Here is a 16,795-nt window from a genome sequence, read left to right on the forward strand (position 1 = left end):
ATCAGACCATTTTCCATCCAGTCAATCCCTCTTCTCTCTGTCAGGCAGAAGATGCAATCAGTTGAAGGGCAATACAACCAGATTCAGGAACAACTTCCTTCCTGTTGTTATCAGACTACCGAATCACCACAGACCAGCACTCTCTCACTCTTTCAACAAAGCCCTGATAATATTGGGGCCACCCCCTATCAGTCTGAAGAAGGGTTTCGGCCCGAAACGTTGCCCATTTCCTTCGCTCCATAGATGCTGCTGCACCCGCTAAGTTTCTCCAGCATTTTTGTCTACCCTGATAATATTTCCTTTTCCTAGTTTTCCTTTGTGAATGTAAAACTGTCTTGAAAGCTGCTTCTCAATCTGCTTTCGCTCCTTGGGCAATACAGTTCAGATCACAACAACACTCCATGAAAGAAAATTCTGCTGATTTTCCTTGTGGCCATTTATTATTTTAAAATTATCCCCTAATTGTTTTGCACTGCATTTTTCTTATCGTTTTAAACCTGATTACTGTATTGTTTTTTAATTTAATCTTCCCGTAACATATTGTTTCCTCATGAGAACAATGTTAATTTATCTTCCAAGATAACTTAAATTCCGTGTCAGTGGTGAACAATAGGTCTCCATGGAGAGACCTCTGGGGAGATCTAAAGGCTTCAGATCTTCTGAAAAGCTTTGATATTCTTCTTGAAACTGTCTACAGTACATATAAAGATTTGCCTTTGTACTCTCTTCCTGTCTTTAAATAGAGTCATGGATCTCTTCTTTTGAGCAGCTTTATTGACAATTGGTGGTTGAAACCATTAAAGTGTTGTTCCTTGGCTGTATATTCCACTCCATTTGAGTAGAAAGGTGCAAAATGAATAGCTCTATGGGTCTGCCATCCTTCTGCTTATTGGCAGAGCTTCCTGTTGTATTGTTAGACTAGGTGGTAAATGATGCCAACTCTGATGAGGTGGCGCGGTGGCACACGGGTAGAGTTGCTGCCTTACAGAGCCAGAGACCTGGGTTCGATCCTGTCTAAGGGTGCTCGTCAGAACGGATTTTGTGCGTTCTCCCCGTGAGTCCATCGGGTGGCGCCAGTAATGACTTCCTCGCCAACAGTCTGTCTGTCCTTTTCTTCTTTGTGTTTTAATTCTATGTGTTAAATGTATGTTTTTAGTGTTCTTTAACTTGTTGTATGTGGGGGGGGGGGGGGGGGGGGGGGGGGGTTTGGGGTTGGGGGAAACTTTTTCTAATCTCTAACCTCGACGGAGATGTGATTTTGTTTCTGTATCGTATCTCCGTCCGCATTACGGCCTAATATCGAGGAGTTAGCGGCATTTGCTGGAGGCCGAGAGCTCCACCGTGGATGCCTGTGGATTTATCATGAAGGAGCTTGCGATCCCTTTGCCAGGGATCAACCTCGGAGCTCCAAGCGCGGGTGCTTGCAGGCTTAACATCACGGAGCCCGCAGTCACTGCTCTGAGACCAACTTTGTGAACTCCAAGCCGCAGGAGTTTCGATCGCCCCAGCTCAGGAGTTTCGATCGCCCCAACACGGGAGTTTTGATCGCCCCGACACGATGGCTTCGACCGCCAGCTGCGGGAGCTTCAATCGCCCTGACGGGTGGTTCGATTGCCCCGACCCCAGGAGAATAAAGAGGAAGAAGATTGGACTTTTTTGCCTTCCATCACAGTGAGGAATGTGGGGAATCCGCTGTGGTGGATGTTTATGTTAACTTTTATTGAGTTGTGTGTGTTGTTGCTTTTTTCTGCATGGTAATTTGCATATTACTGTACCTTAATTGGTACATATGACAATAAAAGCCCCTTGAAACCTCTGAAACTTTTGATCTGCGTGGGTTTCCTCCGGGTGCTCCGGTTTCCTCCCACACTCCAAAGACGTACAGGTTTGTCGATTAATTGGTATGATTGTAAATTGTCCTGAGTTTGTGTAGGGTGGTGTTAATTTGTGGGGAACGCTGGTTGGTATGGACTCGGTGGGCCTAAGGGCCTTTTTCCGCACTGTATCTCTGAACTAAACTAAACTAAACTCCATGATTTAAGTCATGGTTTATAAGTTCTAGTTAAGTCATAGGTACAGAATTAGGCCATTTGGCCCATCGAATCTACTCTGCCATTTAATCATGGCTGATCTTTCTTCCCCTTGCAACGCCATTCTCGTACCTTCGCCCCATAACCTTGAATCAACTAATTACTAATCAAGAACCTATCAATTTCCACTTTAAAAATACCCCACGACTTGGCCTCCACAGCAGCCCCTGCCAATGAATTCCATAATGGTTCCTATTTCTGAGCTGCATCATCTTGGTTTTAAGATATCAGAAAGTTGGTGGTGGCACGATGCATGACTCCTACCACTGCAATGAAACTGAACCTAACACTCAGCTGCGTACCTTTTGAAGTGGTCACTTAACTGTGCCAAACAAAGTTATACACAAAAAGCTGGAGTAACTCAACAGGACAGGCAGCATCTCTGGAGAGAAGGAATGGGTGATGTTTTGAGTTGAGACCCTTCTTCATAATGTAAACAGCCTAACAGTACGCTGAGCTAAACAAATCTGAGTCTGAAGAAGGTTCTCGGCTCAAAACGTCACCTATTCCTTCGCTTCATAGATGCTGCTTCACCTGCTGAGTTTCTCCAGCATTTTTGTCTAAAGAAATCACAGGATTATTTTGAGAATAGAGCAACTTCATTCTCTTGCTTCCTACTGAGTGCCTTAAACCTGTGCACTTGTGAGCAATTAGATTAGCTAGGGGAGTGGAAGGTGGAACAGAGCACAGCAGCACACCAGCAGCAGGAGTAGGCAAGCCAGGTCTTTCAAACTGCTTTTAGCTCTTCCTCTACGCCAGGTCCCCAGAACCAGTAAATCCCTCCCCATCTTTAATACAACTAATGATCTGATTCCACCACCTTGGGGGCAGTGAATTCCAGAGATTCACTTCCCTCTAAGAGAAAAAACATTCTTAGCATCTCAGCTGTAAGTAACATTTACTTTCTTGCTGTTGGGCAGTGTGCAGGTGCTATAGACCTGCATGGGAAAGTAGACACTCCTGCCACAACGAGTCTCAGGAAGTCTCAGGCAGATGGGGCTCGTCAGCCTGGGAAGGCAGTCCATCTAGGAGAGGTAAAACTCTGATTTGAAACCTCCACGGCCTTGTGGCCATATCCAGTCATGGAAAAGGATCCAGGAGTAAACCTCAAGAAAATCTGGAGTCCGAGACCCTAAGGCAGTTCGTAGTTGTCTACAACCTCGCTCTGGCAGCTCCTGCGATGGCGCTGGTGCCAAACTGTAACTGCCCTGCTGTTCCTTTGGATCGATCAGCAACGTGGAGAGGGGGGACGTGCTGCATGGGCAACAGCCTGTCCTCCATATGACATCGCCCAGGTTTGCATCTGACCAGGATGCATCACCCATGGACAGTCATGACCGAGAGGGGCCACCTACTGTTGCTATGTCTCCTTGTTCATGAATCGCCATAGATCACAAACAGGGTGTGTGTGTGCCCACAAAGTCTGCACCAACCAGTGACCACCCATACACTAGTTCCATCCTGCACACCTCCTTTAAACTTTCCTCCTCTCACCTTAAAGCTATGCCGTCTTGTATTTGACAGTACTAACCTGAGAAGAAGATTCTGATTGCTTATCCTATCTATGCCTCTCTTTACAGACTTCCCCCAGGCCTCCCCTTATGGACCTGTCCCACTTACGCGACTATTTTGGCAACTGCCGGCACCCGTCATAGGTCGTTACAGGTTGCCGAAATTTTTCAACATGTTGAAAATCCAGCGGTGACCAGAAGAAGGTACAACTCTTTGGGATAACATGAAACTAGTGGGAATGGGTTATCAATGGTTGGAGTGGACTCAGGGGACTGTGTTTCCATACTTTATCTTTCAATCCATCAATCAATCAATCAATTACTTTCAATCAGTGTTTTTTTGCATTAAAGAAAACAGGCCCTTTTTGTCCACCTCATCTAAATTTACGCGCAATTAAATCTCCACTCTCCTTTCAAAACAGCAACGCCTCTAGGCAATTTTGCACAGCTAAAACTCTCGACTCCTGTACACCCTCCAGCGCTAACATATCTTTGCTGCGATGTGGTGTCTCAAATTGTAAAACTAGAGGTTTGCACAGTTTCAGCATTGTCTCCCCTCTTTGTGCTCAGTGAATAAAGCAAGCCATAAATCTGAGTCACAAAGTGCTGGGTCTGGCAGCATCACTGGAGAACACGGAGAGGTGACGTCTCTTGTCGGGACCCTTCTTGAGACGCAAAATGTCACACGTTAATGTTTTCCAGAGATGTTGCCTGACCCCATTATTCCAGCAATGTCTGTCTTTCTTTTGTAAAACAGCATCTGCAGTCCCTTGTCTCCACATAAATCTTAGTCACCATAGCAGGTCAGGAATCCCGGCTGGGCGTCGCGGGCAAAGCAGGCCGCAGCTTGCCAGGGGGAAGCCACTAAGTTGGTCCCTGCTCATCCTCAAAGACCAGCGACCGGACAGGTGACAACGGACATGAGTAGCAAGGCCACTAGAGTGGATGGACTACAGTCTGGCCTACTGTGCCGTCAAGGTAGGCTGCAGGTGGGCCACCCCCAGCAGAGGGGCATTAGTTTGCTGGATGATCCAAGGAAGGTGATGGCTGGAGGCTCTGCAGCAGCCTGAGGCTTGTTTAGATTGGGCGCCGCTCATAAGACCCACTGCATGGACTGTACTTTGAAAATGATGCCCAAACCTGGCGTCTCTTGCATGTGGTCTCAGTAATGACTATTTCTGTAAACTTTGTAATTGGGAATTATGCTAAGGTAAGGTAAGGTTACTGAACAGTGTGCAAACGTAGTGAATTTCACTATGGGTTGGTACATGTGACAATATAGCACCATTGACCATTCGACTGGATATGCCATTTATTTTGACACTTTTCAGTTTGCCCCACCGTTCCCGCTGCCCCATCACATTACTCCAGGTTGAATGCCATTTGATCCTCTTCCCTTCACACCGCCAGTGCAATGCCATCTTTCCACAGTCCACAGCTTTCTTCACCGCTGTGAGCCGAGTAGCCAATTTCTCTATTATCCACCACGCTCTTAATTACGGGGCCTCCACTTAGGTGAATGGAGATGAATGCAGAAAAGGATCTATTGATTGCGTGAGATTAAATAAAGTAAGTTCATTAGAGTGTTTAATAAAGGACTGAATGATTGAACACGTTGGAAAGGTTCCGCTAATTGAAAAGGGTTGGATTGACTATATAAATGCAGATCACGTCTGACCAATTTTTTTTTAAGAGACAGCTAACAGCAGCCAGTGAGTCGCCATTACGAGTAGATGTGCGGATTTCTAGGAGGCATTTGTTAACATTCATCAGAAGCCTGATAGCTGAAGGTGAAGTTCATGGAATTGAAGGGAAATTATTGACTTGTTTGAGAAATTGTATGAGCACCAAGAGACAGTGTGGGTCAGATTAATAAGAGACCTCTATCACTGGTAAGGTAAACCTTGTGGTGTCTGCATGGATTTGTGTCAGGACACAAACCTGCATCACTTTCTTCAGGCGGCACGGTGGTGCGGTGGTAGAGTTGCTGCCTTACAGCTCCAGAGACCCGGGTTTGATCCTCACTACGGGTGCTGTCGGTATGGAGTTTGTACGTTCTCCCTCTGACGGCGTGGGTTTTCTCCGGGTGCTCCGGTTTCCTCTCACATCTCAAAGACCCGCAGGTTTGCACGTAAATTGGTTTCTGTAAATTGCCCCTGATGTGTAGGATGGAACTAGTGCTGGTCGGTGCGGACAGGGTGGGCCGAAGGGCCTGTTTCCGTGCTGTATATCTCATACTAACACTAAAAAAACCTCAACATAGAAACATAGAAACTACGTGCAGGAGTAGGCCATTCGGCCCTTCGAGCCTGCACCGCCATTCAATATAATCATGGCTGATCATCCAACTCGGTATCCTGTACCTACCTTCTCTCCATACCCTCTGATCCCTTTAGCCACAAGAGCCACATCTAACTCCCTCTTAAATATAGCCAATGAACTGGCCTCAACTACCTACTGTGGCAGAGAATTCCAGAGATTCACCACTCTCTGTGTGAAAAATGTTTTTCTCATCTCGGTCCTAAAAGATTTCCCCCTTATCCTTAAACTGTGACCCCTTGTTCTGGACTTCCCCAACATCGGGAACAATCTTCCTGCATCTAGCCTGTCCCTTAAGAATTTCGTAAGTTTCTATAAGATCCCCCCTCAATCTTCTAAATTCTAGCGAGTATAAGCCGAGTCTATCCAGTCTTTCTTCATATGAAAGTCCTGACATCCCAGGAATCAGTCTGGTGAACCTTCTCTTTACTCCCTCTATGGCAAGAATGTCTTTTCTCAGATTAGGAGACCAAAACTGTACGCAATACTCCAGGTGTGGTCTCACCAAGACCCTGTACAACTGCAGTAGAACCTCCCTGCTCCTATACTCAAATCCTTCACAGAAGAAACGTGGTGATAAAAAATATCATATATCCAATGTTTTGGATGAAACAAAGATAGGTTGGATTATAAACAGTAGAAATGGAAACAGTAACATTTATGAAAAGACATTAACCAATTAAAAGTGGACTAAACTGTTTCAAACATGATGAATTTTGATTAATCAAAAAATATATGAAACTGCAAAAGAATCCATTCTGGAACTGAAATAGATAGAACAATACTTCATAAGGGAAGCTGGAGAGGCACGCTGGTGCAGCAGTCTGCCTTATAGCTTCAGAGATCTCGGTTCGATCCTGACTACAGTTGATGTCTGTAGGGAGTTTGTACATTCTCCCTGTGACCTGCGTGGGTTTTCTCCAGGTGCAGGTGACAGGGAGACGTATAGATTTCCAAAGATTTATAATTTGGAGGTTAATTGGCTTCGGTAAAATTGTAACTTGTCCTTCAGCATGTAGGATAGTACCAGTGTATGTGGTGATCGTTGGTTGCCACGGGCTGTGTGGGCCGAAGAGCCTGTTTCCATACTGTATCTCTAAAGCCTAAAGTCTAAAGGGCCTGTCCCACGAGCATACGACTGCATGCGGCAAGCGCGACCTAACGTGATCGCTTGAGCCGTACGGCCTTGCGGGGCCGGTCCCACTTCGATCGCCAGAGCCTAATGGAGTTGTGCGGAGCTGGTCCCGACATCGCGCGGGGCTTCAAAAAACTGACCGTGTTCAAAAATTCCGAGTGGCAACGGCCTGCCGGCCCGCAGCCGCCTCGACGGCCGTACGCAGCGTCTTGACGTCGTACGTCACACGCAAACTTCCCGCGGACTTCGCTCGAACTTCACGTCACTCACTCGACCTCCGCGCGGCCCCCGCTTCCGGTTTGGTCGCGCTTGCCGCATGCAGGCGCATGCTGGTGGGACCGGCCCTGTACGGGGATCACTCGACCTCCGCGCGGCCCCCGCTTCCGGTTTGGTCGCGCTTGCCGCATGCGGGTCGCATGCTCGTGGGACAGGCTCTTTATGGAAATATACAATCTAATTGAAAGGTGGGATAGTTTAAGTTGCCAGATGGTCTGCATCTCTTTCTATGTTCTCGGGCACCGCAGTGATGCAGCAGTTAGTGTTGCTGCCTCACAAACCCAGGCACTTGGTTTGATACAGATTTGAAGGTGCTGTCTCTGTGAAATTTGTGTGATCTCTAAGAGGATTCTCCTAAACGTCGACAGGTGCACGGTAGAGAGCATTCTGACTGGTTGCATCGTGGGCTGGTTCGGCAACTTGAACGTCCAGTAGTGGAAAAGACAAAAAAAGTTGTGACCACAGCTCAGTCCATCACCGGCTTTGACCTCCCCACCGTCGAAGGGATCTATCGTAGTCGCTGCCTCAAAAAGGCATCCAACATCATCAAAGACCCACACCATCCTGGCCACACGCACATCTTACCATTGCCATTGGGAAGAAGGTACAGGAGCCTAAAAACTGTAACGTCCAGGTTCAGGAACAGTTTCTTCCCTGCAGCCATCAGGCTATTACACACAGCAACAAATAAGCTCTGAGCTCTGAGTTGCAAAAGACTATATTATTACTGCACAATATTTGTTATTTATTGAACTTTTTTTCTCTTCCCCCGTTATGTACTATGTTTACATATTCACATATTCTGTTGTGCTGCAGCAAGTAAGAATTTCATTGTCCCATCCGGGACATATGACAATAAAACACTCTTGACTCTTGACTTGACCATTTGTGTTTCTGCTGGGTGTTCTAGTTACCTCCTCCTATACACAAAATTAAATTAAGTGGCTGCAGTAAGATTACCTCTTAGTTTAGGTAAATGGTAAAATAACCAAGTGAATATAATATAAAGGACCAGAATATAAAAGCACGGATGTAATGCTGAAGCTTTATAAGGTGCTGGTGGGGCCACAATTGGAGTATTGTGAGCATCTTTGGGCCCCATATCTGAGGAAGGATATGCTGGCATTGGAGAGGCTCCAGAGGAACTTTACGAGAATGATCTCGGGGGTGACTGGGATCGTATGAGGAACATTTGCCGGCTCTGGGCTTGTACTTGCTGGAATTTAGAAGAATGAGGGGGAATTTCTACCGGATGAAACTTACTGGCTAATGAAAGGTTAGACAGGGTGGACATACTTGTAATATTTCCAGTATTGGGAGATCTAGAACCAGAGGGCACAGCCTCAGAATAAAGGGTCGTCATTTCAGAATAGAGGTGAGGAGTCATTTATTTAGCCGGAGGGTGGTGAATCTGTGGAATTCATTGCCACAGACAGCTGTGCAGGCCATGACCTTGAAGCAGAGATTGATATGTTCTTGATTAGTAAAGGCATGAAAGGTTGCGGGAAGAAAGCATGAGAGTGGGGTTCAGAGTGAAAAATAGGTCAGCCATGATCGAATGGTGGAGTAGATTCAGTGGGCAGAAGGGCCCATTTCTGCTCCTGTGTCTTATGATCTTATGGGCTTATGAATAGGATATAATTATCCAAGATGCAAACATATATCTAAACTTAACGTTAAAACTATTATTTTAATTTGGATTCGTCCAGATACTTCCCCTCTTAAGCCAACTCATGGGCTACCCCTATTAAGAGTCTTAAGTTAAGAATGGTTTAATAGTAATATGTACCGACAGCAGAAGAATGAAATTGTTACATGCAGCAGCATAACAGGCCTGCAACATAATCTTTGGCAAATGTCATCTTCTAATCTACTCTTTCAATACATGTCACCAAATGACTATCCTTATCAGACGCAACAGACATTTTTTCTGCAACGGAGTAATCTCCAAATCAGGTTTACTGATAAATACTTTTTCACAAATTTGAAGCACCACACACAAGTTTTCAGCAGACAAATCAATCAATTGATTTTCTTTGCAAGGGTTTCTCATAAACAATCCACGGATACTTCTCAGAAATGGGATGAGCGGCTGTATCTAAACCCGAGATAATCTTGCGTTAAAGCGTCCTACCTGAGGTATAATTGGCTTGCAATTGTAACCAATTATTGCCAAAACAGCAATTAAATGCAATAGCAAAAGTGTTCTGATTATTGTAGTCACAGAATTATTTGCCAGTGAAACGAAACGTAAAGTTTGGGCACATTTGCCATTTTAATAATGGACGGCAATGAACTGTAACAATCACAGAATGCATTACAGACCCTCAATGATGATAACAGAGATGAGGGGAGTAGGGTAGGGGGTTTGAGTGAATTTAGTTTCCCAGTGAGAGATTGAGTGTGAGGTGAGAAGTAAAGGTGACCGTGACTGTCAGATAAAAAGGTTACAGTCGCAGGTTCTGAACAATTGAGGGAATTTGCAAGGACAAAATGTGGACGGCAACCCAGTGAGAAGCCACGGAAATCAGTGCCAATGTGTGATGGTTATATATGGAACGAGCTGCCAGAGGAGGTAATTGAGGCAGGTACGACAACACCACTTAATAGACGCATGCACAGGTACATGGATAGGAAATGTTTAGAGGGATATGGACCAAATATAGGCAAATAGGACTAGCATACTGTAGGTGGGGACATCTTGATCAGCATAGACATGTCAGGTCGAAAGTCCTGACTATGGATTCATGAACTCGGAACATGTTTCCGGGAAGTACAAACAGTTTATACCAATGTTTGTAACATTTTACACTAAATAAGTTCATATTCATAAGTTATAGGAGCAAAATTAGTCCTTTCGGCACATCAAATCTACTCTGCCATTCAGTCATGGCTGATCTATCTTTCCCTCCCAGTCCCAATCTCCTGCCTTCTCCCCATAGCCACTGACACCCCTCAATGAGAGCTGTGGTGAAATTTCAGATCTCTACGTATTTGTGGCAATTTTTTTTAACCGGTTTACAGGTCAGTACAGTGGCACAGTGGATAGAGCTGCTACTTCACGGTGTCAGAGACCAGGGTTCAATCCTGACCTCCGGTGCTGTCCATGTGGAGTTTACACGTTCTTCCTGTAACAGTGTGGGTTGAATCTAGATATTCAGGTTTCCTCCCACATCCCAAAGGTGTGCAGGCTTGTAAGTTAATTGACGTGTAAGTGTGTAGGGAATGGGTGAGAAAATGGGATAACATAGAACTAGTGTGAATGGGTGATCAATGGTCAATATGGACTTGATGGGCTGAAGGGCCTGTTTCCGTGTCGTCTTTAAAATTAAAAAAATATTTTTTAGCCATGCAATCAGAAACCAAATTTGATAAAACTCCCCATTTCTGAAGACTTTTCATGCATTCCTGTTAGGTTGAACAATGGCTATTTTTTGTTTTGATTTTCTAGAGATACAGTGTGGAAACTTGCCTTTCAGCCGACTGTGAGTCTGCGCCGACCAGCGATTACCCTGCACCTTCGCACTAACCTACACACTAGGGATAATTTACAATTTTACCAAAGCCAATTAAGCTACAAACCTGCACGTCCATGCAGTGTGGGAGGAAACCGGAGGACCCAGAGAAAACCCACTCGGTATCAGGGAGATCATACAAATCCCGTACAGACAGCACCCGTAGTCAGGATCGAACCGGGCTCTGGTGCTGCAAGGCAGCAACTTTACCGCTGCACCACCAAGGAGTTTGTATGTTTGAAGAGTAGCATTTATGAATAGAAATCCACATCACACTATCCTTTGAAAACACCAAACTAATTCAATTATTATATCTCAATATCCCAGGTAATTCCACATTTGTTTCTATTCTACACATTTCCGATGATTTTTAACTCAATATACATGAGGTTGATTATCAATATACATGAGGTTGATGCTTAAAGAAATAGTAGATGATCTGCTCCGGCTTCATTCATTTTTTAGGCGGATGGGGGAAAGAGGAGCAGCAGTTAGTGTTGCTGAGTCACAGCTCCAGGAATGCAGTTTTGATCCTGATCTTGTGTGGGCTTTACACATTCTTTATGTAACCTCATGGGTTTTCCCATCTCCTTCTACGATTCTAAGGCGTTGTGGGAGATGAATCCGTTTCTGCATTCTGCAAATAACTTTTATTGCAGGGTAGTGAGAAAAGAATCACAGGGGAATTAATGGGAATGGAAGTGCAAGGAGACTGGCTGTCCTTATACATCAGTTGATGAAAGTAAGCATGCAGGTGCACCCGGCAGCTAAGATACATTGTATATTGACCTTCATAAGGAGTGGCTTTGAGTACAAGAATAGGGATGTCTAACTGGAATCTATATTGGTAGCAATTTAATGGTTCAATGGTTCAAATGTGCATTATATCTCACATTTTCAACTGCGTTCTCCCTGTGACCACATGAGATGGCTCCGGGTGCTCCGGTTTCCTCCCGTACTCCAAAGATGTACAGGTTTGTAAGCTAATGGGCTTTGGTGAAATTGTAAATTGTCCCTAGCGTGTAGGATAGTGCTAGTGTACGGGGTGACTGCTGGTCAGCACGGGCTCGGTGGGCCGAAGGGCCTGCTTCCTCACTGTATCTCCAGCCCGGCGTGTGGGCCTGAACATCGGGCCAACCGGGGCGGCGACTGCGGGTGCTCGGAAGGCCCCGACCACGGATGAACACGGAGGGGAGGCTGACTGGACTATGGTGCCATCCTCACCTTGGTGCCACTGTGTTGTGTTGTGTCATGGACTTTCTGTGTTTGTGATTTTTTTTTTTTTAATTCAATTTCAATTTTATTTTTAATATCTTTTATTATTTATTTTTATTTATTTATTTATTTGTTTTTTTTGTTTTTATGATACTGCCTGTAAGGGAAATTCATTTCGTTGTCTCAAATTGAGACAATGACAATACATTTGAATACAATACTATACAATACAAAACTCTAAAGGTGGGAGTTAGATATTGTTCTAAAGGCTGAAGAGATCAAGGGACACAGGGACAAGGCAGAAACAAGGTACTGATGTGCATGAGCAGCCATGATCATGTAGAATAGTGGAACCGATGTGCAGGGCCAAATGACCCACCTCTACTCCTATTTTCTATGTTAATATGCAGGGCCACAGGGAATTGTGGAGATGGAAAATAGGTCTGACAGGGCTGACAGGGCTGCTGTGTTGGTCAGGCCAAATCATAATAATGAAGCTTAAGTAAAGCATGTTTAACATTTGGCTAACACTGTGCCTGCCCATCTAATAGCACTATTAACATCTAGGAACCAATCCCAATGGAGTCCAGGGATGAAAGAGATGGGCATTGTAGGGATTTAACCCTCAATTGATCAGAAACGTGCCACCTTGGACTCAGACTATCTTTGATCAGACTTTACTGGCTTTACATTGCACTCATCGGCATTCCCTTATCGTGTATCTATACGCTGTAAATGTGCTCGATTGTAATCATGTATTGTCTTTCCGCTGAATGGATATCACGCAGCAAAAGCTTTTCACTGTACCTTGGTACCCATGACAATCAACTAAACTAAATTTAGGTGGCTGTGAATGGCAGATAAAGACTGGTCTTCTCTTTAGTTTAGCTCGTGTATCATGTGTACCAAGGTGCAGTTAAAAGCTTTTTTGATGCGTGCTATCCAGTCAGTGGAAAGACTATACATGATTACAATCAAACCACCCACAGTGTATGGGCTCAGAATAAGGGGAATAATGCTCAGTGACAAGACAAGAGACATTTAGTGTCACATGTACTAATTGGTACAATGCTCACCATACAGCCATACGAATAAAAAAAGAGCACAGAACACGATAGTCTTTAATATAAACATTCCAACACAGCGGTATCAAAGTTTCCCACTGTGAGGGAAGGCACCAAAGTTCAGTCCACCTCCTCTGTTGTGCAGGATAAAGTCCAGTAAAGTCAACTTAAAGATAGTCTGAGGGCCCCCAATGAAGCAGATGGTAGCTCAGGACCACTGTCGAGTTTGAGTATGAGTTTAGTTTATTGTCACGTGCACCGAGGTACAGTGGAAAGCTTTTGTTCCGTGCTATCTAGTCAGCGGATTGCTTTCCAGTCACAGGGGTAAAACCCTATAAATTTATATTGTTGATGTGAATGTCAAGCATTAAAACTCTCGCAGTATGATCTGCATTAAATAGCATCCATTAGGAGGCTGACATTTCCCTTTAAGGTACAATATGAAACAACTATATGCCAACAAAATACACTTCATCAACACAAGGATGAAATGAAAAGTAATTACTTGGGATTAAATGGAATTACTATTGGACTGAAACCATTCCCTTTTTAATATACCAGCAATATATTGACAGTGATGCCCGTCTTTAAAGATTCATTGCAAAAGATTTAACAAAGATAAAGTCGCTTGAGCATGACTATAGTTTGACCTCTATAATTACTAACTTGGGTCAGTATGGAAAATTTGCAGCAATTTTGTGAAGATAATCACATTTTGGATTTGCTTTTGTACAAGGCTTCCATTCAAAGTGACCCTTTGAAAATGGTGTGCCTCTCAAATTGAAAAGGCACATACGGGCAGGCCACGGGTTTCAACATGGTTCCATTCCTGAAAACTATTTCTGGGAGGAACAGTGATGTAGTTGCTGCCTCACAGCGCCAGAGACCCTGGTTCGATCCTGACCTTGGGTGCTGTCTGTGTGGAGTTTGCACGTTCTCCCTATTACCTAGTGGGTTTCCTCTGGGCGCTCCGGTTTCCTCCCACATCCCAAGATGTACGTACGGGCTTGTAGGTTAATTGACCTCTGAGGTCTGTAGGAAGTGGATGCGAAAGTGGGATAACATAGAACTAGTGTGCATGGGTGGTCGATGGTCGGTATGGACTCGGTGGGCTGAAGGGCCTGTTTCCATGATGTATCTCTAACTGGAACCCTAATTTTTGCACACTGGAAATGAATAAAATGTGTGTGGGAGGGAATCACAGAAACAGCCATGAAGGGAGTGTGGGTGGGGACAGGAAGGGTATGTGGCTATGGGGAGAATAACCTGAAGAATGGTCTCGACCCGAAACGTCACCCATTCCTTCCCTCCAGAGATGCTGCCTGTCCCGCTGAGATACTCCAGCATTTTATGTCTACCTGGGGAGAATAACCGCTCTGCAGCCTCACTGACATGGTGCTGAGCGTATGAATGAGTCTGTCCGTGCGCCCAGCTCTGCTCAGCTTAACCCAGTCCCACACTGTTGTCACTCACACAGGAGGCTTAGGTGGGTGGAGGGGAGTGGGCAGAAATGATATTTTAGTTTAGTTTAGTTTTGAGATACAGCGTGGAAACAGGCTCTACAGCCAACCAATGATCACCCGTACACTAGTTCTACCCTACACACTAGGGACAATTTACAGAAGCCAATTAACCTAAAAACCTGCACATCTTTGGAGTGTGGGAGAAAACCAGGCAGAAATTGTCTGGGGTACACAAAAAAAGCTGGAGAAACTCAGCGGGCGCAGCAGCATCTATGGAGCGAAGGAAATAAGCAACGTTTCAGGCCAAAACCCTTCCCCTCAGACTGGTGGGGGGGTGGTGGGGGGTGGGGAGAAGAAAGGAAAAAGGAGGAAGAGGAGCCCGAAGCCTGGGGGATGGGAGGAGACAGCAGGAGGGCTGAGGAAAGGAGGAGACAGCAAGGACTAACAAAATTGGGATAAATTGTCTTTTAGTTTAGTTTAGACATAGAGTGTGGAAACAGACCCTTTGGCTCACCAAGTCCACACGACCTGTGATCACCTGTACACTAGTTCCATCCTACACACCAGGGACAATTTGCAGAAGCCATTTAACCTGTATGTTTTTCGAATGTGGGAGGAAACCAGAGCACCTGGAGAAAACCCACGCAGTCACGGGGAGAATGTACAAACTCTGTACAGACGGCACCTGTCGTCAGGATTGAACCGGGGTCCCTGGCGTTGTGAGGCAGCAACTCTACCGCTGTGCCACTGTGTGGTCCCCCAAGCAAAAGATATTCTGTTCACACCAAACAGAAGATGCCTACACCCCTGCAACCACACCGCTGGTCTTCCAACCAGTCGCTCCTATGTATGGCTGTTCTTAAATCAGGCGTTATGTATTTAATGTGGACCTTGTTGTTTGGCTGCCCTTATTTATAATTTATCTTCTCTTCTTCCAGAATATTTTAGCTTGTGGTGCTATCAATGAAATAGGCCAGACACAGTGTATCAATAGGAAAAGGCATGACTCACACATCGAAACGTAAATTCTGCTTCTCTTCAAAGAAGTAATCCAGGACAAACTTCCGCACAAAATCTGGGCTCAACGTGTTTTCAATCACTTCAGTTCTTCCGTACTGGGAAAAAGAAAAGGGGAAAAAAGACAGTGAAAAGACGAAAGAAAGCAATTTGCCTGCAGAGTATTTAAGGTTGTGTTGCTATTCTTTGACCTCTTGCTTTGACTACTTGCAAATGTCAAAGGCTGTGAGACGGAGCTCAACAAATCTCGAAACAAAATGGTGTAATGGTGTAAAGAATATGCTGCTTGACCCGCTGAGTTACTCAATCATTTTCTGTCCATCTATGGTGTAATAGTTAGATATAGGCACAAGGAACAGCAGATGATGGTGTGCAAAAAAAGGAACTACAGATGCTGCTTTCACAAAAAAAGACACACAGTGCTGGAGTAACTCAGCAAGTCACAAAGGTGCTCGAGTCTGAAGAAGGGTTCCGACCTGAAACGTCACCTATCCATGCTCTGCAGAGATGCTGCCTAACCCTTGATTAGTACAGGTGTCAGAGGTAATGGGGAGAAGGCAGGAGAGTGGGGTTAGGAAGGAGAGATAGATCAGCCATGATTGAATGGCGGAGTAAACCTGATGGGCCGAATGGTCTAATTCTACTCCTATTCCTTATGACCTCATGACCCGCTGAGTTGCTCCAGCCCTTTGTATCTATCTATTTTTCTAACCAATCATCTGCAGTTCCTTGTGTTTACAGATGTAACTCAGCAGGTCACTCCACACTCTGAAGAAGAGTCCCGATCCGAAACATTGCCTGTCCATGTTCTCCAGAGATGCTGCCTGTCCTGCTGAGTTACTCGAGCACTGTGTCATTTATGGTGTCATAATTTAATGATCACCATTCTGCCTTGGACATAATTATTTCTAGTTTGCACATTCACCAGATTTTGCTGAAGTTTCTTCTGTTCCCTTCTGTAAATCCACTGACTACGGGTATTGTCTGTAGGGAGTTTGTAAGTTCTCCCTGTGACCACGTGGGTTTTCTCTGGGTGCTCCAGTTTCCTCCCACTCTCCAATGATGTTCAGCTTTGTAGGTTAATTGGCTTCAGCAAAATTGTAAATTGTCCCTAGTGTGTAGGATAGTGCTAGTGTATGGGGTGATCGCTGGTCGGCGCGGACTCAGTGGCCAAAGAGCCTGTTTCTGCG

General features: G+C 45.0%; 2 protein-coding genes across 2 annotated transcripts in view; both read right to left on the reverse strand.

Annotated features, from left to right (window-relative positions):
• Positions 1 to 16,795, reverse strand: part of tma7 (translation machinery associated 7 homolog) — a 242,294-nt gene that overhangs the window by 219,037 nt on the left and 6,462 nt on the right. The gene's annotated exons all lie outside the window — the stretch shown is intronic.
• The window catches only part of LOC129704762 (copine-9-like), a 362,839-nt gene that overhangs the window by 199,635 nt on the left and 146,409 nt on the right, over positions 1 to 16,795 (reverse strand). The window contains exon 4 of the mRNA XM_055648090.1: positions 15,600 to 15,703. Within this exon, the coding sequence (XP_055504065.1) occupies positions 15,600 to 15,703 (104 nt within the window). The remainder of the gene's footprint in view (positions 1 to 15,599; positions 15,704 to 16,795) is intronic.

Source organism: Leucoraja erinacea, chromosome 16, assembly GCF_028641065.1.
Source record: "Leucoraja erinacea ecotype New England chromosome 16, Leri_hhj_1, whole genome shotgun sequence".
NCBI classification, from domain to species: domain Eukaryota; kingdom Metazoa; phylum Chordata; class Chondrichthyes; order Rajiformes; family Rajidae; genus Leucoraja; species Leucoraja erinaceus.